Source organism: Pholis gunnellus (genome assembly GCF_910591455.1).
Source record: "Pholis gunnellus genome assembly, chromosome: 17".
Classification (NCBI taxonomy): Eukaryota; Metazoa; Chordata; class Actinopteri; order Perciformes; family Pholidae; genus Pholis; species Pholis gunnellus.
In genome coordinates this window covers 8,583,698-8,608,736 of record NC_136544.1, presented here as the reverse complement: position 1 = coordinate 8,608,736, position 25,039 = coordinate 8,583,698, and the positions used below count along the sequence as shown (strand labels likewise).

At 44.0% G+C, this 25,039-nt stretch overlaps 1 protein-coding gene across 2 annotated transcripts; it reads left to right on the top strand.

Moving 5' to 3' along the window:
* Window positions 1-24,134, top strand: rnd2 (Rho family GTPase 2). Of its 2 annotated transcripts, XM_079176868.1 has the most exons (6): window positions 1-293; window positions 822-909; window positions 19,012-19,121; window positions 20,925-21,059; window positions 23,141-23,422; window positions 23,507-24,134. In XM_079176868.1, the coding sequence occupies exons 1-5, from the start codon at window positions 132-134 to the stop codon at window positions 23,408-23,410; spliced, it is 765 nt and encodes a 254-aa protein (XP_079032994.1). In that variant the 5' UTR covers window positions 1-131; the 3' UTR covers window positions 23,411-23,422; window positions 23,507-24,134. The 2 variants fall into 2 exon arrangements, with proteins under 2 accessions (XP_079032994.1, XP_079032993.1); XM_079176867.1 differs by having other exon boundaries at window positions 23,141-24,134.
* The last annotated feature ends 905 nt before the right edge of the window (window positions 24,135-25,039 follow it).

Here is a 25,039-nt window from a genome sequence, read left to right as displayed (position 1 = left end):
TCAGACAGACAGTCTATCAGCGGGACCGGGGAGCTGCGCGTAGGACACACGGAGAGCTGGACAAAGCGCACCGGGTCGGCGCATGTATTTGCTCATATTTCTTTCCTGCATTCTGTTCTGCTGCGTCTCCAATGCTGGATGCTGGATGCAATCCATCCGCGTGTCAACAACACACCTCTGACGGACAAAACATGGACAGTCTAGGCAGCCGCTGTAAGATTGTGGTGGTCGGGGACACGCAATGTGGGAAAACAGCACTCCTGCACGTGTTTGCCAAGGACTGCTATCCAGAGGTAGGTCTTTCAAAAGTCTGAACCAGAGTGCTTTTAATTTGAAGATAAATGAGACCAGGAGTTTGTGAATGAGCGAGGAGGACTGCCATTAAAACAATACAAAGATACAGTTCAACTCCAGCACTTGTTCAGCAGGTTCCATCCACCTGCCTAGAGACAGAACTGTTAAATCTAGACAGAGAGGAAGCGCTGGTGGAGACAGCACTGTAATGAATGACTGTAAAAATCTCTGTAATAGTCCTGTTATGTCTAAACTGACTTTTATTGTGTCTGCAGTACTGCCCATAAAACTTTAAGGCGTTGTCTTCATCTGTTTTATTATTTCTGAAATATCCCCAATGGGAGTATAGAACTAGCTTCGCTGTTAAATGTGTCTGCCATTATTTTATTTTATCTGCTGCATCATTTCAAATATGATTTTTTTTTTTTACTCCCACCAGTCGACTCTTCTGAAGCCTGTGGCTGTGTAAACACACGTTTATCTTGTCCGTCTTAATTGGATAACTAAAATAAATCCCTTATTTTCAGAACTACGTGCCTACGGTGTTTGAAAACTACACAGCCAGTTTTGAGATAGACAAGCACCGGATTGAGCTGAATATGTGGGACACGTCAGGTAAGACAATTTCATGTCTCTGTCTGCGCCGTCTCTTGACGGCTGACATCAAGTCAATCCGCTCCCAGCCCTGCCGTGGTGCCCGTCCCTAGCTGCGACCGTGGGAGGACTGCCTCCAACGCCCCTCTGCAACTTTTCCTGCAGTCATCTCTATGACAAATGGCTTTGACCTTGCCAACTTGAGAGGGATGGATTATGTTTTTTAGAGACTTCATCTGCATCTGCTATTTATGATTGTTGTCTTTGCTAGAAACTTTGGTGCCAGCCATGTGTCTCTTGCATTCCTTCCTGTGCTGTCCACTGTGTGTGGCTGGCTGTTCCCATGCTCTGACCGGGGTCAGGCGGCTGTTGAGGGAGAAAGGGATGAGGGTGCGGATAATTGAGACAGGATGTGCCTGAAGGGACCAGTAACTGCCCTAACTGTTAACGTGATAGAAAGACGTATTGGTTTGCCGACATGTTGGCCAGATATTATGTTGTTTGCTGGTTTGGGTGAGTTTCCTTCTTTGCCACATTGTCAGCTTTGATATTAAGTTGTATTTCCTTCAGAAATGTTTTAAAGAATCATTAATGTAAAGAGAGTAGTGTTTCCAGAGTTTACACAGCTGGCCTCATATTCCCTTAACCCTAAAATGATTCTTTTACAGATTCATTAATCAAGGTTTCAACTGAAAGGTTTAGTGACTTGTGATTATGCGAATGTTGTTTGAGGAGCTTTTCCCAGCCTCAATAAAATTCCCACTGCTTAAAAATGTCAAATTGAAATACCCTGATGTGCTATTATCAGCTGTTATTAAAATAACAATTACTGGTGACGTCAGTGTCAAACGTCGTTCCACAGAGAGGAATCCACCTCAGCAGTGTTGTGTCATCAGAAGGGGAATTTCTCTGTTAACAAATCATCCTTACTTTGTCATGTGAATGAGTTTTCCATGTGATCGGGCTTCAGTGTGTGAATTTGCTTCTTGCTAAGGAAGTAGTTTTGGCCACCACGCTGCCATGAAATCAGTGAGACTCCTGCACAGAAAGCCATGGTCTACTTTCATCCCGGTCTTGTCAGCATGAATGGATTAACTGCTCTGAGGTACCCTGAGATCTGCGTCTCACCATCGTCATCTCAGGCTAGACGCTAGAGGCTCTTGTCAGCTATCTGGCCAGCATGGCTGGCCAGTCACAGGACTGAATATGGGAGCTTCCCAGGGGGATTTCCTTCTTTTACCATAAACATTCCCAAACATAAAACTAAAAGTTATCCTCCAGGAGAGATGATGGGGAGTATTTTTACTCTTTAAGAATGTTGTTTTTCCTTGGACCCCGTGTCGACCCGGGGAGTAAATCTGCTTGAGCCTGTCAGTCAGGGGTCGGGGTCCTCTGGGGCCCGGGGCAACAACTTAGAAGAGTTCCTTATCTCTGGGCTGTATAGGAGCCTAATGATGTAGTGGGAGTGTTGTGCTTCTGTCCATCTTAAAACCCTAAACCACCTTTGGCAGTGTTAGTCTTTAATCTTCAGTCAGGAGCCGCCCACCCCACAACAAACACGGCGTCACCCAACCCACTGGGCAAATGTGTGTGTGTGTGTGTGTTTGGTAAGCATGTGTGCTTCTATGTGTGTGTGTGTGTGTGTCTTCAGAGGTCCTTATGTGGTATGCCATTTTCCACCGATTCACAGCAAACGCAGATGTTCATATTTTTTCTCAACAAGAAAAATAATTGGCTCACACATAGATGAGAGAAGCTTTCATCTGAAGAAAATAGCATGTCTCCCATCAGATCGGTTAATTGCCCCTCTCCTGCCCTTCTCTAGCTTTGTTTTGATTATTTCTCTCCTGAACATTAGCAGCAGCACCACCAGTTCAGTGCCCAGGCTCTCGGGCACGGTCGCACCATCATTTAGAGCCAAATCAATTTATTTCAATGCAATCGCTGCCATCAGTGGAGGTAAATGTGTGACATGCTTTGGCTCAGAGTAAAACTTTGGTAATCTTTGACCCGTTTTACTCTTTGGGCCGCTTGCGAGCCGTCAGACAGTGCTAACCTTTGAGGGAACCAAAGGGGGTCCAACATGGAGGAGCCTATCTCTGTCGTTGAGTGCCAGTAGAGCAACAATGCCAACAGAGCTTTCCTTCGTCGCAACCCAGTTTGCCTTTCATCAACCCAGCCACAGCATCACCAAGCTGTCAGTACCTGCTATTTCGAGAAGAAATTAAATGTGCTCTGACACTTTCAGGTGGCTGCACTCTACAGTACAATATATATATATATATATATTTTTTTTTTTACCACCAAGCTTTCAGCCCCTTCACACAAAGTATTGTCTCCCTTTTAATTGAGGGTGAAGTCTGCCTGCTGTGGTCTGGCTCCGTTCACAAAGCAATATCGATCGCTGTCCGAGGCATGGCTATTCAAACAGCTTGTGTCTCGCCTGGTTCACATTTCTCCGGCATCGGTAAAAAATTCTCCCAGCACTCGTTGCACCAATGATTATGTTGGTATCACTAAACCGGTTCTTCCACAAGAACTAGTCCTGGCGGGATGTTTGAGAACAGCGGTGAGGTGTTTATCTAATCGAGGTCATTACCGAGCATGAATCTGTATGCCTGTGCACGTGTATGTGTGTGTGTGTGTGTGTGTTTGTGTTGCTGTTCTAAATGAATGGGTATTTTAAGAAGCATTACACAGAAACAGGGAGGTCTTATGGCTTCTGGGAACCAGAGGGCAACTTTCCGCTGTGTTTTGTACGGCCCTGCATTCAGCTCCAGACCATCTGCAGAATTAAGTCAATTAGAAAATGAAAACCCCTTAAACCCCTTAAACCCCTTGTATCTGTGTATGACTGTGCAGGCAGCAGCCACACAGTGATAGATGGCCTGTTTCACCATTGCATGTATCTGTATCTTAATGGACTTTTAAAGCAACCCAAGCTGCTAAGTGGTCAAAATGTCAATGTGGCTTGGTGATAACTTGTCAGAGAGCCATTAGTGATTACTGTCGACGCTCATGGGCCCATTGGTAGTCAGCCAGTCAGGGTTTTTACAGAGCCTGAGGCATTAATACACTCTTCCTTTCTTCCCAATATGGTAAGGGTGCCTGGGAAAGATTCCCTCTAGCCTTGGCCTCAGACTAATACCCTGCTAAGAGGTGTGCGTGCTGTTTCTTACAAGACCAAGTCATGACAGCCCGGGTTTCCCCAAACTTCCTGCAGTACAGCAGTACACTCACGTCTCTTTCTGTTTCCCCTCTCTGCTGCCTCTCTAATGCCTGACCTGATTCTCACATGGACACTGGAACTCTTACTTTTTGTTTAGTCATGCTGGAATGTTGTTTTTTCAAGTGGCTATCCACGGGAATCTTGTTTTGCTTTCTTCTTTTGCTGAAATCTTTGCTGCTAATCGCTCACGCTGTGTTTTTCCCCCCCCACTGTACTTCCCAGAGATCGCTCGTCATTCAGACCACGTGTCCCTCGCCCTTAACCCGAGCTGTTCTGTCAATGAAATTTGAGTTTCTGTTATGGTTCTTTGAATGATCAGTGGTGTTCGCTATAGTTTTCCCTTTTTTATTTTTATTTTTTACTCCACTTATTTCCAAACAAAGTGCTGCTGCTGGGAACATGAAACGCATCACTTGCTGTGCAGCGGAGGATTTTTCCTGCAATAGACCTGCCTGACACGGGGTGTTCACAACAACAAATATAAAAGCTTTCATAAACTGGCTACAGTTTGACGCACTATTGTGCTGCACCGTCAATGACAGAGAGCAGAAAAACATTTATTTACCTGAAAATGTCACAAATTGTAAGACGTTCTAAAAATAAAATTACCACATTCACACAGGTTTCAGAGCCACTTTTCTATATTGAGTCTTCCTCTATGAAGTCATGTTTGATGTTTTATTTCCGGCTCATTTCTCACGACAAAGCCGTCTCGACTTTTCACAGTCAGAGGTGTGATTGTTTTGACTTGAGCGACGATAACAAGACACTCCAAGTGTGCAACACCACTCCCAGCGCCAGCACTCACTCAGAGTCACAGTCTGGCTGTCTCTCTCCTCTCATACCGACTTTCCAACATTCCTGGTGTCTTCTTTGCTATTTAAACTCCACATTCTCAGCGCACTGGACCAGTAGGGCATTCAGACGCCTGTAAAAACACGCTGGGTTCAGCGGGCTTTTCTATTCTTCAACACTTTACGCTTTATTAATCTTTAATAGAGAATGAGTGAACTGCAGCCACAACTCAGAGCATAAATACTTTCAACAGGCAGCTCTTTGCCCTCAAAAAGCCACAGCTCAGTGGAGCCAGAGGATGCTCAGAAAGTGCTGTCTGACCTGAGCAGCGACTACGCTGAACACAGGAGATAACATGATTTGCTCCGGGCTCTTACGGTTGGTCTGTTTGGCCTTTTTTGGATCACAACTGTAATGTTAGACTCAACGTTAAATAATTAAAAACCAACATTTCTTTCTCTTGAAATTATGTTTAGGTGCTTGCAACTCGCTGGTAAGGGAGCTGCTTATTTAACCACAGACAGCAAGTAGACCTTTTGTTTATTTTTGTCGGCAACCCGAAGGGAGGATGACGACATCCTTTCAACTGCCGTTCACAAGACTGATTGTATATGCACCGAGCCTGAGCCCTGAAAGTTGTTTCTAGTTTCTGCCCAACCAGCCCAGGGCAATAACTGCCTAAACGAAACCTGTTTTGATGAAGCATAGCAGGCTAGAAGGCACTCCCCTGCACTGGGGGAGAACGGCTGCATGACATTTTTGGGTAATGAGTAAACAGATGATACTGCAAGCTGTTGAAATACTGTAACTTAAAGAAATTAAAAAACACATTTGAGAAGTTTAGAAAAACTGTCCTGACCCAGAATGTTGGGTAATTTGCTTTTTTTTTTATGAACAGAATTTAAAAAATCCAAACATACTCAGTTTACAATAATATGAAAAAGAAAATAACATCATATCCTCACATTTGAGAAGATGACTTAAATGACTTAATTAATGAATCAATTAAACGTTTTTATATGATTTATTTTTCTTAATTTACTAATTGATTAATGGACTAGTTATCAAATCAATACGTTCTTACAGTTCTTATGTAGTTGTTTATACAGTTATTATGCCACCAATATAATGAAGAAGGTGCTGCGTTGCTCAAAGTACAGACTCACAGAGCCACTAGCATGGCTTCAGACTCTGACTCTTGTTGAAGCATGAGAAGTCATGTCAGGTGTAACATTTTGTATTGTGTTTGTGAAAAGATCACAATGTACACATTTAATAGAAGTTTCCCTTTTCAATTTGTTGACTGAGTGAGCACAGAGGACGGTGTGTTAGAATGTTGTTCGACTTGTGACTGCCGTGTTGGATTTGGAGAGGTTGGAAATAAACTTGGGCGTTTGGTCCAGGTGTCCACTCTCAAAGACAGTTACTGGTAACTGGTAACTGGTACACTTGCTATTTTTGGACAGAGGGGGTACAGTTCTGTTCCTGGGGCCTGATGAGCTTGACAGAAAAACCACAGAGAATATATTCTGGCTCCTCCATGACTCTCATCCCCCTGGTTTGGGATGAGCCTGCAGCCTCTCTGGCAGCCTGCACTTGATAATCCCGGGGATTACAGTTAATAGTTGGAGCCCACAAAGACGTTTTGCATATTAGAAACTAAGCGGCAAGAGCTGCGTGGGGTGAAGTGGACTTGCTGTCTTTGAGTGTCACAGTATTGTAAATTCTACACACTACCTCACATTTTATAGCCAAGGATTTGAGTGACTTCGGAACTGATCACTCCCATGATCAGGAATAATGAGCGTGGCTAATACATGCAAATAAATACATTTAAACTTCAAATAAGAAGAGAAATGTAAATGCAGTGAGCATTTGCTTTACTTTAGCGGCCACTATGTGGCTGTTAAGTGCCTTAAATGTCCAGGTTTTCCATTAGACAATAACTAAAGTGTATTTTACGGCTCACAACATTTGCATGTCACGTGAATGCATATAACTAAATTGGCACTTACAGAAATACCTCATATTATAGCTTAGCCAAATGATTTGGGCATTACATGAACAAATCCCCTCTGTGTTGTAGACATTCCCTTCTTCTCCTCTTTGTAAATGGTCTCCTGCTCTAAATTTCTTGAATAATGATGGTCTCATGCACAGTGGTGCACTTCATTGCACCCTGACTCTCTGAGTGGGTTTGTGTGACAGAAACTCTGGAGTACAGCCAGCAGTCCTAGCAGCTGTGCTCCATCCCCACTATACGTGAATCATATTCATAGACTATTACACAAAAGGGTCAACAAGCTGAAGAGGAAATGGCTGCGCGGTTGTTACAGTAAGAGAAGGTAGCTGGATACAGCAGGATTGTTGATGTGCAGGAGAGCGTAAAGTAACTTCTCTGGAGGTGGATTGTCAGTTATCTTTTCCTCTGTGCTATTTATTTATCCTCCCATCTTTATTTTCCCTCGTCGGTGTTCTCCATCTCTGATAGGCCATTAGTCAAGGCGGCTTCTGAAGGGAGGCGTTCGGGTCACCAGCAGTCAGGGGCCGTGTTAAGCAGTAAGGGGTGGGAAGAAGTGCCGCATGAAAGCCAGCCAGCTTCACTGACAGGAACACACAGGCTGTAATTACCACACAGAATATCTGCTCTCCTCGGTGACACTGTGAAACACACACTCGCACAGACACCTCTACTCGCACACAGTAGTGCAGCCTGCCACCTGCACCACACAGGCTTGTACCCATTCCTTTGCTCGCTTTTACATGCATACAAAACGTCCCGAGCGTCCCACATGTCCACCTGCCCATAAACAAGAAAACAAGCACTTCTTAGAGGCCCCCAGAGGAGACCGCCTCCCCTCCCGGCCCTTCTGATCTCTCATCTCCATCAGAGGAGCCTGTAAACTGTGACCATAGACACAGTTATGAGCTGAGAGCATGAGCTGAGACCACACATTCCTTCACCACATCTCAGTCCCCAGCTTAATGCTGAGCATCAGGCAAAAGTGTATAATCTGCTTAAATAGCATGTCTACTGCTGAACTGTGCTGCACTCTGCAGATAGGCCGTATATGGCTTTTGGCTTTTAATTACTTAATGTGCCAATGGAAAAAACATGAAAAGTGGGAATGAACATTAAATGGGCAGAATTAAAATTTTACTTTTGGTACGTGGTGAAGAAAAGAAGTGCACTTAAGGCTTTTGATGGGCTCACACTGCTGTCTTACACCTTGGCATGCCGTGCTGCTAACAGAGGAGAATGACACTATATAACGACTGACTGGGAGAATAAAAGGATAAAATAAAGATAAGAAACTGATTTGTTGGCAAGCGTTTAAGGCAACAACAATACAAAGGGTCAGATATGAGAATAAATTGTAACTAATAGTAGGGAAGATCAATTACATTCGTTTATTGGAGTCATGCATATGTGTGAGTGCATGTTTACATGTGTGTGGTCATGTGCGTGATTGAATGGGTTTGCGTATGGGAATTCCAACAGCTCTGACCCTGGGACCTCTCCTATTGTTTCTCAGCTGACCAGAGGCGTAATGGGGACTGATCCGGGGCGCTGGGGTGGGAGCCGGGAGACAATAAGCCTGGAAAGCGCAGCAGCTGCTTCGCCCAATAGGCAAAGAGATTGGGGCTGTGAGGGGTTGAAGCGAGTAAAAAGCATGGGAGGCGTCGGGGGGGGGGGGGGGCCTTAGAGCATATTATAAGAGCAGCAAGTGTTCACTAGATTGAAAACTGCAGAAGGGGACAGAAGGGGTAGACAGAAGGAGAAGTGTACATCTGTGCTTTTCCCACCCCAGCCCACCACCCCACCCTCCCAGGCTTTTTGTTGTGAGTGAGGTTGGTTGGTGGCACCCTTGGGACCTGACCCACTGTGGTCCTCGGGGACGCAGACACACAAACGCCAACTGTGTCACACTTTTAAACCAATGCAGCGCTCTTGTTACATGCTAAACACACAGCTACATATGGCGATATAAGAAGTCCTGTAGGGGATTCAATGCAGTGCTTTTGTCTATTGTGTTAAGAGATGGAGGACACACGCTGTAATAGTGCAACCTCTGTCGCCATTGACCTGAAGTAACATGATCTATGGCACGATGCAAAGGACATTGACAGGGTAGGAAGTTATAGATCCTAAATGTAGTCACATGGACTTGACCATACAAAGTGGGAGCTTCTTAAGTTTTAAGTTTGATTAGGAATAACTGACTACACACTAAGAGACACCAGTTTGATGCTGACATATTTGTGATATTCTTCTATGCTTTACGCAAACAAAGTGCAAGTACAATAATATCCAGTATTCAACCCTCTCTACCATTTTGTTATTTAGTAAAAAGGTTCTTGCACACATTGGCCAAAATATCATTTCCCCTAAAAGATATCCAAAGAGAAACAAAGTTCTTCTTTCTAAATGAATAAAAACACAACAAATGATACATTTATTTAAAAAACATTCAATTTGGTGTGTGTACTTTGGTGCTTGCTTCTATTTAGACATTGCTAGTTTTGCAGTGATACTTAATTATACTTGATAGATATATATTATATAAGTGTCATAACGTGGTTCAGATTGAATTGAATGTGTAACACAAGGAACACAATTTTCAGCAATGCCTGCGTCACTCGGCGCAGTGAAGCAATGACAGTAACACATTATGTTGGCCCAGCTCTGTTCATGTGTTGACTTTAACAAGAGAAGAGACACAAACTATTGCTCCTTGGCGCTAAACCATGCAACAGTAGCAATAGTGAATGCCTTTCCAGGCAGACAGGAAACCCAAAAGGGAACTGGAGCTCTGTGTGTTTTCTCCCGGTCCACTCCCTCTACCAAGTGCAACAGAACCCGAAGCAGCGCCAGCTTTGATCAGCCCACTTCAAAACAGCCACACTGACTGGTTCTACTGCTCCCAGAGCTAGCGCTCAGTCCCCCCACCCCCACCACCACGGGAGCAAAACCCTCTCAGCATCCGTCTGCAACCCATCCGAGCGTAAGGGGATACAGGGAGGGAGGCCGTCTTTCACCTCCATCCTTCACTCCCCCACCTGCACCCCGCTCACATTCGACAGATCCCATCATTTATGGATGACTTTATTTATAAACAAGATTCGATGCGCTCTCTTTCTCACTACTGCTGCTTTTGTGGAAGTGAAATTGCACTTGAAGTAGGGCCATGTCTCCCTGGCGGTCTCCCCGGGGGGGTTTCAGAGTGGGCTTGGGGATAGATAGCACCATGATAGGGATGTGTTTGGGTGGAGGAAGTGGAGTAGATGGAGCAGAGGATGTCCTTTTCCACTCACAAGCTATTCTTTCATATGCCGCCTGAATATTCTCACATCTTTTTTCATATCAGACAGATAGCCGTGGACAGAGAAGCTTCCGTCAGTGTTATTACAAGTTTTAATGAAAATCCTGAGATTGAAAGATGTGTAGGAGTGGAAATAAAGGATGTGATGTCGGCTGTTTTACACGTGAAAAGGAACAGAAGGAGATGTGGAGTGATGGTAGCCTTTCAGAGCAGAATTCATTGTGCCATGGAAATCACCAATACTAGGTCAAAGAATTAGAGTGGGTGTCTAATGTTGGCAGTAAACTCCAAACATCATTGCATGAACTCAAATACTATTGAAAATGGTGTTATATAACAAATATTCAATGCAGCTTGAGTTTTTTTTTTCAACTATTCGTATTCATCCAAACGGAGGCACTGAGCTGCCAGCTTAGAGAACCTCCGGCATTACACTTTTAGACAAACATTGTCCCGTGCATCAGTTTCAAACCTTGATTAATTGAAAGTTGACTGGTGCACTCCCTGTTCGGCCAATTGCTTATTGATGCTTACAGCTTTCTACAGAACTGCTCTTCCAAACAACTTAACACTCAACACTACGCTTCCTTGGGTCCTCATCATATCGAGTTCGGCATTTTGACGGACGCCATCTTGGTTTTTGGCTATCGCCATCATGTTTACTGAGGTAATAAATCAAGTGAGAAGTAGGGTCATTTTCTCATGGACTTCTATACAATCCGACTTCTTTCTGCACCCAGAGGAGTTGACCCCTGCTGGCTATTAGAACAAATGCAAGTTGAAGGCACTTCCGCATTGGCTTCACTTTACATACCCAGAAGTTGCTGCCTGGTTCTCAGCAATGCACCTAAAGTGTGAAGTTGATTAGATGAATGGTTATCAAGACTTGAAACACAGACATACAGAGAAAGATTCTTTCCATTATAGTTAGATTATAGCAGCTAGGATTAGAAAATTCAGTAATTTGGTGCCACCTGGAAGGTGCCCAGGTTGAATCAGGTGTGATCTGCCATCTGATGATATCTAGTTAACTGCCAGGCGTGTGTGCTTGCTTGAATCCGATCTTCCAATATAGTGCTTTGCCGGATGACATTGCATAGTGTTGTGGAAAATGTTGAGCCAGGTTCAACTGCACTACTGGAAGCCAAATATGGTGCTTTTTTTTGGGTCACTAAATCACCGTTTTGCCTGTGTGTTAATATTTGATTTGAATTTATTTGGGCTGCACTGTCAATGATTGTTGACCTAAGCATCCATAATCTGGATGTCTCTGTAAAGCAGTGGCTCGCCCAGAGTGGCTGAACTGATCAACTTTCAAGGAGTTAAGCTGGAAATTGATACTAGCCGGCTTTCTTTAAAAAAAAAAGACCTCTTTGCCTTTTGAAATCTTCTGCTTTTAAATGTTCAAGTTGAGCAACGAGACAAAAACAAATCCAGCAAGAAGACTTGTGTTGGCGATATCAGAACCAGCTGGGGTCCAACACTGAGCGGTGAAAGAGGTTGTGCAAAGAACAAATAATCTTCAAGTCAGCATATGGTGTGCTTGAACTGGCTTTTGTCTGTTTTTTTTATTAAACTGTGTCATTAGATGGATCTTGTCCAAACAGTCTGCTTTTACTGCTTAGACGAGAGTCAAAGGTTCTGGTGCGAGAGGCGCAGAGCTTGAGGAAACACATAAACAGATAAAGACAGGTATGGCGTGTGCTCCCTGTACACTGCCAGCAGTTGTTCCCAGCTGCTCGACTTCCTCACAAAGACAAAAACTGTGTAGTGTTTGAATTGTAACATCTAAACACATGAACATCTCCAAGGAATTAAGTACCACAGAGGGGGGGGGGGGGTACATAGACTGCCACACCAGATCTCATCATGTCACACTTCGAAAGGGAAAATCAAAGCAGAGACATGATTGTTTTTCTTTAAACGGAGACTGGGTATATATAAATCGACAGAAGGGGTGAGCGACAAAAGAAGTGTAGTGATCTTTAAAAGCGAAGCGCAGCATGAACCAGAGCCTTAGACAGGACACAGAGATCAAACAACAGGAGATGAAATTCAAAGCTGTTTCTACTGTGGAATGAGAGAGTGTGTGTGTGTGTGTGTGTGTCTGTCTGTGATTATAAAAGAGGAGCTGGGGGTGAGGAGAAACTGAAAGCGGACACACTAGTCCATCTCCATACCCCTGGGGCTGAGCAGGAGACAGACAGTAATGCCGCTCTGTCCCTTTTTGCCTGTGCTGTCAGCGCTGTGGCTGGCCCAGCTTTTCAACGACAGACACATTGACTCCTCGGCAGCACAGCTCAGAGCAGATGCGTGGAAGGTGCTCGATGCCCTTCAAAGGCTGCACTTCTTCCACAGGGAAAGCACAGGGAGCTTTGATCAATATCCCCTGTGTGGAGGCTGCAGACATGGGAGGTTAATGGCCATTTAACCCGGTGTCACCTCTACTGTCCTGGCCGTGTGCTAATGCCTTTGAAAAACTTGACACAGCCATCTCTATTACAGATCAACAGCTTTATATGTGTGTGTGTGTGTGTGTGTGTGTGTGTGTGTGTGTGTGTGTGTGTGTGTGTGTGTGTTTTGTACACGTTTATAGCCTATATGTCAGACTGCAAGCGCAGCCAAAGATAAAAGCCCCAGTCTAGAGTCCAGACCAGCTGAGGTTGCTTCATTACAGGCTTTTTAATAGTGTGTTTTACTGGATTGAGTTGATTTTTTGCTCGGATTCACTGCCCCAAGCTGCAGACCGTGGCACGTAGTGATGTCTGTACATATTGCACAGAATCTGGCAAACATTTCATGTGATCTGAAAATGCAATATCGCCTCCTAGGTTCAGTATTTCTGAAATCTAGTCTTTATATCATTGATGGCCATTTGAAAATTACATCACAGGAGGAGGAAGCATACAGTCCATCCACTCTGCTATTATATACCAGGAAGAACATCGTACAATGGAATCATTTATTTGAGAGACTTCACTTCACAAGAAATAACAAATGAATTAAGAATGAGTGGATCCAATAAGAAACTGGAACTCTGAAATCCATTTTAATCCAATGAAGTAGATCTTTGTATTATCATGATACTGCACTATCTCCTATTCTGTGTTACACTTATCAGGATTAATTCAGTTATGCAGTAATTAATAGGAAAGTTTGACCTGGACGTAATACAGTTATATTTGAACCCCACTATCTGGCCCACTATGACTAACTAACAAGCTCCAAAATAGATCCCTAAATGTAAAAGGACCAAACTAGTGGTTTTGCATGTTTTTACCAATTTAGAGGCACTCCAACGATTTAGTATTACACATCCATAAAGAAGTAGGACACAGCCGATTTAAAAAAGAATGATAAAAAATCAAAACAATAGTGGACAAGATATGATGACTTTTAGTCCATGGTATGAGCCAAGCTTCGAAAACGCTGGATCCTACATTTCCCATAATGCTACTCAATACTGTCCTTCATTAGACTTTAAATGTCTATACACTAATGAGAAAAACAATGTCTCTTTAATTTTCTACTTTTCTAATGGCAGGCGTTTTTTTTCCCATTTATTTATTTATTGTATATCAATTAACAGACACTTTAATCATGCTTGAGTTGTGTACTACATCACAGTGAACCTCAAGTCTGCTTTAATATTTGTCACATTCTTGAAAATGTAACACTGACCAAAATTAAGGCGGATCTTTACTTTCATTGTGACAGATTACACAACTCAAAAACACGTTTCAAGAATCTTCAATTGATTTCCATATCATGCGCAAGTGAATGGAAATGAATGGTTGCCTGGAACAGCATTCAAATAATAGACAGAACTCTGAAACGGTAGAGCCGGCATTTGAAAACTTCATGCTAATGTTACCAGCTGAAATTGAGTTTCAAATCTTTTGAAGTCCCTTCTTGTAGAAGCACTAGTTTTATGCCAATCTTCCAGGAAGGTATTTTCCATCTGGAGTGTGAGTTTACAATTTCTGCCACGTGAATAAGGTCAGTGGCACCGTATGCGGTACACTGTATTGCATTCCGGACGTCAGACTGTAAGAGAAAGTTTTGTGCAGGCTTACATTCACACAAGAAAACACGCCGTCTTGAGCAGCAGATGGGTACACTGGGTCAAAGTAACTTCACCTCCTCTCAAAGGGTGTCTTGGCAGCTGTCTCTTTTTATATGCGCGTACGAACCCTGATTGAGGAGAAACCATAACAGTTCACAACACAGAGCGAACCTTCAGTAATGAAAAGTCTGCTCAACCTTTTAAAGGATGGAGCGCCAACCCTCCTCTCCTGCTTTTAGTCACCTCTAATAATCAATGCACCAGAGTCATTGGCCTCCACGATCCCCTCCGCTCTCCTGCTCGCTTCCTCCTTACTTCCTTTCAAGGCCTCACAATGAAGCCATTTGCATCCCTCCGGGTTGCTACGATACTCGGCCTCCCCAACTTGAAATGTTTTGCCTTTGCTTTGAAGGTGCATTTCAAGAGGAAAACAGCTGCAGGAAAAGAATAAAGACGCCGGGTATGTGGCGTTGAATGTGTTGCGTTTCTAAGGTTTCGGCTAACTCAGTCACACTAACTGCTGTCGTTTATTTGTCCACATTTGAGAGGGTGTTTGTTTCCTTATACCCTGCCTTTGTCTGTGTGCATGGGTGTTTTTTTTTCTTTTTCAGAATGTCTATGTGGCCTAATGAGCTGCTGTTGACTCCCTGCCATATGTGTGTGAACACATCAGGGCCTCGAGGCAAAGACTGTTCTTTTCCCCTCGCTCATAATGGTTTGCTTTTTAGCTGTGTCTGCAATGAGCATGCAACAGACGTAGAGAGATTAGAGAAAATTCCTGCTGTGATGGTACAGATTAATGCACTGAAGACTGGAAGGCTTTTTTAGATGTTAATGCACACTCAATTTCACAGGTTTTCTAAAGAATCATCCCCATCTAAATGCATCATTTGTGTTTTATTGTTCAGTTTATTTCATCGTCTGTCCTCGTAAAATAGAAATTCACACAGAGGAGGGTTTGAATGAGCAGACAGAGAGCTGTCATGTTTCAGACAGATTGTCCCTACAGGAGACTCAATGTGTCAAGGGACAATAGGCCTAAATGAAGTCAAACCACAAACCCTCGAGCCTTATTACTGTACATTAGCGTTCTTGTCTGCCTCAACATCTGCTGGGATATTCAGGCCTTTGATGAAGCTCGACTGACGGCTGGTGAGGAACGCCTGTCTTCCCACCTCTGTCACCTACGTATGCTCGGCAGAGCCTCCTGCATGGCGCCGCAGCGAGGCGTAGCGCTAATTAGCCCCGTGGAAATAAAGACAGAAATCCACTTTCCACGGTGGGAGATCGCCGGTGCTAAATCTGGCTAATGCTAATGCTCGAGGAGGTTTTGTGAGGGGTGGTTTATGCCTGTCCTTGGCACGACATGGCAGGGTCCCACTCCTTGTCAGGCGTGATGGTTTTTAGTGGTTTCTGCCAGGCTGTGCTCCCCTCCCTCGCCCTCCTGCACCATCCATCTCATCCTGCTCTGTCTGAAATTCAATTGACCTTTTGTTCTACCTCACAGTGAATGGGCACAGGCCAGTCTCACCAATAGCCAACCCAGAGCTCTCATACCTCTTTATTTGATCTGTCCTGCCGAGTCCAGTGCTTTCATTACCTACCCAACCACCCACTGCACAGCCCCTCTCCTCCCCTCCTCTACAGCTACATCCTCTTTTATCTCTGCTCATGTCTCTTCGTTGGAAGGAGTACAAGTGCCTTTCAGGCGGTGGAGGTGATATATTTTACAATCAGGAGAAAACTGTTTTTCACCCTTTCTCCTCCTCATGTTGTTGATCGTTATGGTGATCGGCTTTTATTTGTGCCTGCTCGGCTCGTTTTAATCGCAGCCCCTTTCTCCTCTCCCTTAGAGGACTTTTCTTTCTGACTTTGCAAAAGTGCTGAGGTAGCTTTCTTGTCGCTCAAGGCAGAAGAGCTCAGAATTGCTGCGCTGTGACGAGGTCCGTCGTGACCGCGACCTGCCAATCATTCGGATCTTTGGGATCGACAAATTGATCCCGGAGGCCTCGTTCCAGCCTCTAATTACATATGAAGTCAAACAAGGACCATTGTTTCAACTGTTCTTCACCCGACATCTCTTCCCCTTCATCTGGAGTCTGCTGTAATTCCGCGGTTGCTTTCCTCATCATCTCATGCTTCTGCACATGCCCTCGCATTAAAGCCATTAAATCTTTTCTGTCCCCTCTCCACCTCCACGTGCTCTTTTCCTCCTCAGCTCTAACCTCAGTATGGTCTGCTGCATTGTGATACATACTAAAGACCAACTTCAGCAGCTACAGCACCTCATGTGTGACCACTACCAATCAGAGCTCGCTGTCGTTCAATGTGTGATTTGCTGACTGTTCAACTTGGCATCTGTGTTATTGGGCTTTTCTTTGCATGTGTGTGTGTGCAAGTCCTGCTCTCTCAGCATTACAAAACGGTAGCAATCTTGTGTTACTAAGACGATGACAGGACTGTGAATTCCGGATAATGTCCTGTCAGGGGTGGGCTAAAATTACATTTATTTTTCATTTCTTTCTTTTATATTACACTGAAAATATGATTAGTGTATGTTTAAAAAAAAAAAAAGGAGAAACAAGATTGCCAAACGTGTTTGTATCAAAGAGATTACAAGCTGCCATCAGGGTTTTGCTGCGTTTAAAAAGGCACCACTTAGTTTTCACCACTATATGCTGGGGTCTCTGTATTGTTTTCATAAGGATTAATATGCACCAAGCCCCCAGCAACAGCACCAGGCTGTGCAGTAATTTAGCAATGGTTGTTACACTTGAGATTGCAAGTCAAGTGATGCGCCTCGAAACAATTGTAACCAAAACCGATCTTTCTCATATCAATCATAACTAATCATTGCATTGCTTACATTGTTCTAAAAATAATGCAAATGATTGTATCATGGCAAATTGGTGTCACCACAATTTGAGCCATTAGGGCCAATACAAACTAAAAAGTTGCAAAGAGCTGTATCAGTATAATATTTTCGTGCCCTTCATTTGTACAGAGAGCCCTCTAATGCAAATGCTGTATAAAGCCCAGAAATGCTTGAAGAACATTTACGTAAGCACTGAGCAAGTTTCATGAAATGAATAGTACACCATTTTGTAACAGTACACAGTTATCTTTGTACATTCATGACACTATAGTGTGAGGGTGGTAATGCATATCTCCAGTGGTATGCCACAATAACAGGAGAGAAGAAGACTGCAAGCCAACATCAACAATGCAGATTTCACAGCATTTTCTTTTTTTTAAAGTCTTTAAAGACTTGATAGGCATTCAGAATTGTTGTTGGCCCTTGATGGCAAAGTGCATTTTGGTGAGAAACAGAATGTAAACAAAAATGTTTTTTCTCTTACTTGGAGTCACAAAATGCATCAATCTTTGATGTGCAGGCTGTTGCATTGTTCTCAGTGCGGAGGGAGCAGGTCATCATGGGACAGCCAGCTGAATAACTGGGGCTACGGGCTGCGTGCAGCTATTGTCATTCCATCATTAACAAAGAGAACATAGTGATGCTAAAACAGGCTGTAGCGCTATTGTGCAGACTCCATTTACCCTGCCAGACAAAGTCTCACAGCTCTTTTATACAAGCTGGCTGCCTATTGTGTCGTATCTGGTATGAGCATGTTAACAGCAACTATAAAGATAATCTATAATTATCATACTCGGTTGGCGTGGCCTTAAGAGATTAAATGTAATATCTGAGTTGTTTTAGTGTGCAACATTCATCAACCGTATGTGATTCACAGCTGTATGCACATTTCTTGCAGTTGTAAAGGTAAAATGTGGCGATTTGTCCCCAAACATGGGAGTTTTCATGACACTAAACTTAATGCAGCCGGGGTGCTGTTGCTATCGAAATGCAAGAGTTCAGTTTCGTACCAATTCCCAGGGGAGGCAGGAGGGAGGGAGGCCCACAGCCACAACCACAGCTCCTGAGAGAGAGCCCAGATATTTTTACAAGCCTCCTAATGAGAGCTGTAGGAGAGCAGGACCCGTGGAACCGAGCAACTTGTGAAAGTACAGAGGCACCACGCCGCCTTCAAATTTGATCAAGGTACAGAAATGAAAAGAGAGAGCGGGGAAAGGCATGCGAGTGCATGCGAATCTCGAGTCAGAAATACATTTTGGATTTTAAAACAAGGACCATTTGCAAGAGACAGGAAAAGGGTTGAGTCAACAAAATGAAGGGGTTCAACCTTTAGTTGGCCTTTGTGCTGGCATTCGCTGTTGTTTGAAGGTGATTATGGATTGTGTGCACAAGTCCTCCGGTCTTCAACCCACTATAATTCACTTTTCAGTGTGTACGTGTGTGTGAATGTGTATATGTCTGCGTAAACCCATCAACATTCCTCATGAAGCACTCTGATGAAGGGAGGCCACAGCTGTGTGGAAGCCCAAGAGACAAAGATACTGAAATGTGTGCACACGACTGTTAAGATCAAGACTCCTTTGCGTCTGCAGAGTGCATTCAAGATGCAGCATATCCATGTTTAGGTCACAGCCTCTGCTTTAACGAGCTATCCATGTATCATTGACCTTTAGATCACCTTCCAGGGATATGCAGTATGTTTCTAATTGGTAGAATAAGCCATATGGCTGGGATGAAGAACCCCATGGGGTTAATTCAGGTTAAAAACAAGTACACACAGGAATGTCTCAGAAGACACCGTGACCTTATGCCATATGTTATTGTGTTTCCACAGGTTCCTCTTATTACGACAACGTGAGGCCGCTGGCGTATCCTGACTCAGATGCAGTTCTCGTCTGTTTCGACATCAGCCGCCCAGAGACTTTGGACAGTGTCATAAAGAAGGTCAGTGGGGTTTTTTTTCTACTCCTCTCAACACTTTGGATCAGCATTTAATATCTGCTGTGACACTGGAGAACCGACCGGGAAAAAAAATCAGTTTCTCCCGATCAGCATCTTGTTCCCACTCAGCAGCAGCAGCTTGCATTTTCATGGCTCAACAATAGAGCAAATCAGCACAGAGGTTAGAGCCTCCTGCTCCTTTATCTCATTAAAACGTCCATGGACACTTGACCCTTGGGCCTCTGAGGAACGGAAGGTCAGAGTGAAGAATGAAAGGAGAGGCTTTGCATCCGAGTGGCTGCCAGAGGAATATCACGTACGCAAATTAGCCACATCAGCCATATCAAAGAGGAGCTGTTGCAGAGTCTGTTCGCGAGTACTTAAATGTCTCTTCTGTAGGCAATCTCAAATTATATTGAAATTAAAATCCAAGTTTTAAGCAGAACAGTTAGCCAGATGGTGGCACTTAACATTTGTAATGGGGTCTATGGTTCAGATGTTGCGATACTGGAGTTGAGTTTGGGGTGGCGGTTAAAGTGTGACACTGGCAGGGCGAGGTTGTGGTCATGGAAGTGTTTTTACAGCCGGTGGCAATACCTATTGTATATGTAGGGACACCCAACGTAATGGGTTTGTTTGCGTGAACGGGTGTCATGTAAAATAGGCCTGTGCCTTTTAGTAGTCTCTCATCTTGAAGCCATGTGTGTGTGTTTGCCTTTGAACTGCGCTCCCTGTGGGCCAAAGACAGTTCCCACGGCTGGCCCGTTGACGTGTTTAGTGGTCTGAGGGGAGCTGCTGAAATGCCCCTTGCAGACTTCGTAGAACTAACCTTTTTTTTTTTTACTCACACATATCTCACAAGCATCAGTGCTCTCTGTCAACAGGGGGAAGCAGAGCTGCCGTCAAGCTTTTGGTTTTCCCATGTATCCCTTGGCAGGGGGTTACCATGACCCCTGACCCCTAGCTGTCGCCCTGGTAATCTCTGAAACTCAGGGGCACATGGAAAACCTGTTGCACAATCACCATCCCAAATTAGACTCTTGACCTCTAGAAACAAGCAAACCAAGGTTTCTGGATGACAACTGGGGGAGGAGAGCGGGTTAAACAATCAAAGCTTTTGATAGGGTATTATTGGTGGAATAGGGGTGGGCTTGAAAGGTCAAAGGTTGTTTTCAACATAAAGGGTGAATGGACACCCTGACATTCTGCACACGGCATGAGGAATATTTCAAGGCTGTCGGCTGCGGTCGTGTATTAACCTGCTGGGAAAAGAGACTGTTGGTTCAGTGTCAGAAGTGACATTTAAGACTGCTCAACCTTTTATGTACAGAACCTGAAATACATTTGTTGACGGGTGCTGGAGAAATCTGAACCAAGGTGGCATGAATAAAGAGCAATGTTTCAGTGTATTATGATGTGCATTTTTCACTGCTTTCTGAGAAGGTATTGACCAAACAATTAAGTGGTTAACCGAGAGAATAATTGTCATTAATCAATAATTTACAAAAATGTTAGTTGAATATTATATGCATAGATACGTTTATGCTTTACAGGAGTGCAACTAACCATTTATTTTTTAAGTCTCAAGAATGCTGTTATCAGTAGTTTCTAAATACATTTTCATTTCTCTTTGACTCCTCGGCTGAACAATTGTCTTTTATCAAGAGAGCATTAATCCCTATCGAGCTCAGGTGTCCAGTGTCTGACGAGCCAAAGGTCGTCACTGTATCACAGTCGGTACAGGCAGCTCTACGCTCATGTTTGGCACAATCAGTGATGTATCTCTGTCGGTTCATGTCTCAACAGTGGCAAGGGGAGACGCAGGAGTTTTGTCCCAATGCCAAAGTGGTGCTGGTGGGCTGTAAGCTGGACATGAGGACAGACGTCGGCACCCTGAGGGAGCTCTCCAAGCAGCGCCTCATCCCCGTCACCCACGAGCAGGTGAGAACATGCCCATGATGGATATGTGAGGAGAAAGAGGGGGGATGAGAAATGAGAGAGGGACTTAGATGGTGCCCTGGGGGGAAAAAAAGAGACTTGAAAACAACAATGGTCTTCGGGAAAAGAAAATAGAAAGAGATCCAGTGATTATATACAATTTTTCCATCTTGGCATTGCCTCTCAGGTGAAGTCCCACAGGAAGGGAGTGTGAAAGGGGACTCGTGCAACACAATCAACCACAGCAGACTAAGAGCCGTGTGAAACCCCTCTGGGATATGTTGCTGGGGTTGGCATTTTGACCGAAATTAGCTGACAGGCGATGCAACGTTGCTTACGGCAAGGGCCACGGAAGAGGCACAGGCGGTTAGTGGGGTTTATGTCGAGGGACACATTTTTCCCTGAAATGAAATATTCATGCAGATTTGGGGATTTTCAAAATGCCGGATGAATAGAAAAACAGACATTGATAAATGAGTGAGCCCTTTTATCGCATACCGCCATGACCTCTAAGCCAAGGGGATGATAAACTGTTCTGTAAATCTGTGAATTTTAATCAGCTTTCAGCGTGTTCATTTTGTGCTCTCGCGTGTTGGACATACAAAAAGTGGAGGGGCTTTTTCACCACCGCACAAAAGCCCTCTGAACAAAGGAGCCTTTTTTTCCACCGCTGTCTCAGAGCTTGCCGGAGGCTAAAAGCACGAAGCCTCCAAAAAAAAATCAGCAACTGAAAACAACACGACAGTTCATGTAAATACGATACATAAACAAAAGATGGAGTGGCAAACCACAGAGCTGATGTAAAATAGATGGGGACCATTTGTGACTACTGTTCGTCCCTCCAACATGCCCACGAAAACGTGTGTCACACAGCAGAAGCCAAAGCTGTGCACAATAAACATCTTTGGTGCTCTAATCCAATAGCCTGTGTCGTTATCCTGTTGTTGATCCTAAATTGAATTCCAACACAGCTGAGGAGTCGCCGGAGAGAGTGACCATTGGGTGAACTCCAGACATTTCCGCATTAATCATGCCCAAGATCTGATCAAGCCTTTTCCGCCTGTTACGACAATCTCTACCTTGGCCCTCTCCAGCCGCCACCCCTGAATCTAAATCTGCCGTTCCACCAAATGAGGAATTCATTGCTTCTTATATGCGGCTCAGTGAACCACCGTGATAAAAATCAAACCACGTCCACTGGGGATGAAAAACTCTCTAGTTTGAAGAGCATGCAATTTTAGGGTCATGGGAAATGCAGTCCTGTCTCATTGGTTAAAACCTTAATGTGTCTTGATCTTACGTGACTGTGTTTTGATGAACTGTAGTGAAGAGAGAGGCAATAGGGACTTTAGAATTAAATTTGTCCCTGGTTTGATCTCAAGCAAACAATTTACGGTCTCAATTAACTGGGCATATTGTAACATTACTCAGGGGTGCGCTCCAGTGCTGGAGGAGCTCAGTTAGAGTTTAGTCTCTTCTCTCTAAATAGCTGCATAGACCATGTCAACAGTGGCCCAGTGGGCTCTGTTCCCACTCTCTCACCACAGACTGAGGAGTCCGAGCCTCTACATTATTCATGCCTCAGCTGGAGGAGCTGCATTTGTCTCCAGACATGTTTAGATCATTGACATTCAGTCTACGGTGTAGATTGACATCTTTGTCTCCGATCTGATGCCTCTTTCGGGGACATTTAGTCTTCCACAGTTGAGATATAATGCCTGCTTATTGACAAGGTACAATGACGGATAAGGTGGATGTTGTAAAAATTGAATTTCTTTGTGAAGCGCTCTCACAACACCTTGATGTGGAGTAAACTCAAGCACAACCTCTAAAGGGAAACGAGAGAGAACACTTCACGGAGAAAAAAAAGAGGCTGAAGGTTGAATACAAAACCATTGAAAGGAGAAAAAGTGCAACAGAAATGAGTTGTGAAAATGTCAAGTTTTACTAGCTGAAGTTTTCTGTGGTACTGCAGATAAAATGTTGCATGTATTCTCCCCTTTTCACGTTTCCTGTTTTGAAAAACAGTCATAAATTAAGTTTACTTGCTTGCTAATTGTCTCTTCCCTGTCTCCGTGTTCCAGGGCAGCACGATAGCTCGACAGATGGGGGCGGTGGCCTACGTAGAGTGCACATCCAAGGTTTCAGAGAACAGCGTTCGGGACGTGTTCCACGTCACCACGGTGGCGTCGGTGCGGCGGCCGCACAAGCCGCAGCTAAAACGCAGCAGTTCCCGCAGAGGCCTGAAGCGAGTGTCACAGCTCCCCCTGCCACCCCTGCCGGGTCGGACTGAGCAAATAGACGAGGCCCCGACCATGAGGAAGGACCGGGCCAAGAGCTGTGTGCTCATGTAGAGACCCATCACTGTAAATATATATATGTATATACATAAACACAGAAATATAGAAACCAGAGGAAGTCTATTTATTGTTTTTTTTCTGTTGTTGTAGTTTTTTTTCCACTGCAGAGGAGCGACAAAAAAAGAAACACTGTGCCGTGGAATGATATGCTTTGGATTTTTATTTTTTGTTGTTGTTGCGTGTGTGCATATATTCTAAGCTGTTTACATATTTGTGTTGTTTTGAAATTATGGCAAATTGGACTAACCCTCTGGACACAAGGAAGCTGTGATAAAGGAAATGCCGTCTAGTCCCGGGTATTAAAGAGGAGTTAATTTCCTGAAACTGCCCTAATAGGAGGACGGCACTGCGGTGATGCAACAGTGAGGAGGGTGAAGATGTGAGGAGGACCATGTTGAAGCTGGACGTCTGGGGGTAAAGCTTGCCTTTGTCAGAGATCGTGTTGCTCAGTGAAAATGAGACCTAATTCTCTAGCTGTGCTGTCTGAAGTTGCTTCCTGTCGCCATACTTGAGAGGAAATGTACAGTAATGCTAAAAGGGGATTGTAGTGATTAGAGGAATGATGGCTCAAACCAAACATTGGGAGCTGGAAATGAGATTTCGTAACACTGAAATATTGTGAAGGTGTGTGTGTGAGCGTTACTACCACAAGTGCATTTTAGAAGTCACAACATATCCGATTTTATTTTGCTCATTTAAATAAACAACTGCAACTGTGTCAGTTTGATTCACTGCATTTAATGCTGTTGTATCTATTTTAAAGATGTTTCTTTGTGGAAAATAAATTGGTAAAATGTTGGAGCTATTTTGTTTCCCTTTCACTATAAAGCAACAGCTCGACTGTATAGGAAAAAGAGGATTTTGGGCTAGTTTCATTACTTTTTTTCATTACATGGCATCAAAGAAGTAAATCATGCGATTACGACTGTCTCATCATGTTCAAAAGGAGACATTTTTCACAAGGCTCAGTCTTTTCTCTACACCTTCTATGTGCAGTCCTCTACCAGCCTTCAAAAGCCATATCTGTAAATAATAACCTTCTTTTAATGTCATCTCCGTGCTCTCATGTCGCCCTGCAAGTCAAACAGCACTGCAGCCTGAGGAATGAGTCAGTCTTTCAAAGTAATGTGCACACTGTGTAGACCTCTCAGCTGGCAAAAACAAAATTGAGCTGCAATGCAGCAGCACCAGAGCACTAATGTAGTGTTTTTAAATGACTGACTCCATCCTGTTGCAGGAGCTTCGAGCCTATTCAGTACGACATGACATGTATGCTCTTTCATCCGCAGAGAACAATTTTGCCGCCCCAACCTTTCAAAGCTGGGTTGTTTTTTTTATCCCCCCTTAGCTGTTTCTCTAAAACAGTCCATCGGTCAGTCTTAATGCGGACAGTTTCTCTGAGGCAGCAGGACTTTCAGACTGGAGTGTTTTTGAAGTTGGCAAGCTACTGTGTCCTGACAGCATTTATGGGGAGGTGAGCGTGGACAGGCCCATCTCGTGTAAGTCATAACACTCTGGCAGCAACTGAAAGCTTTAACCTTACAACTGTCAGAGCTGTCTGGCATTTTAGCTGTTGTTACATCCCTGCTAGATATTAAACCATTAAAAAGACGAGCTCAAATA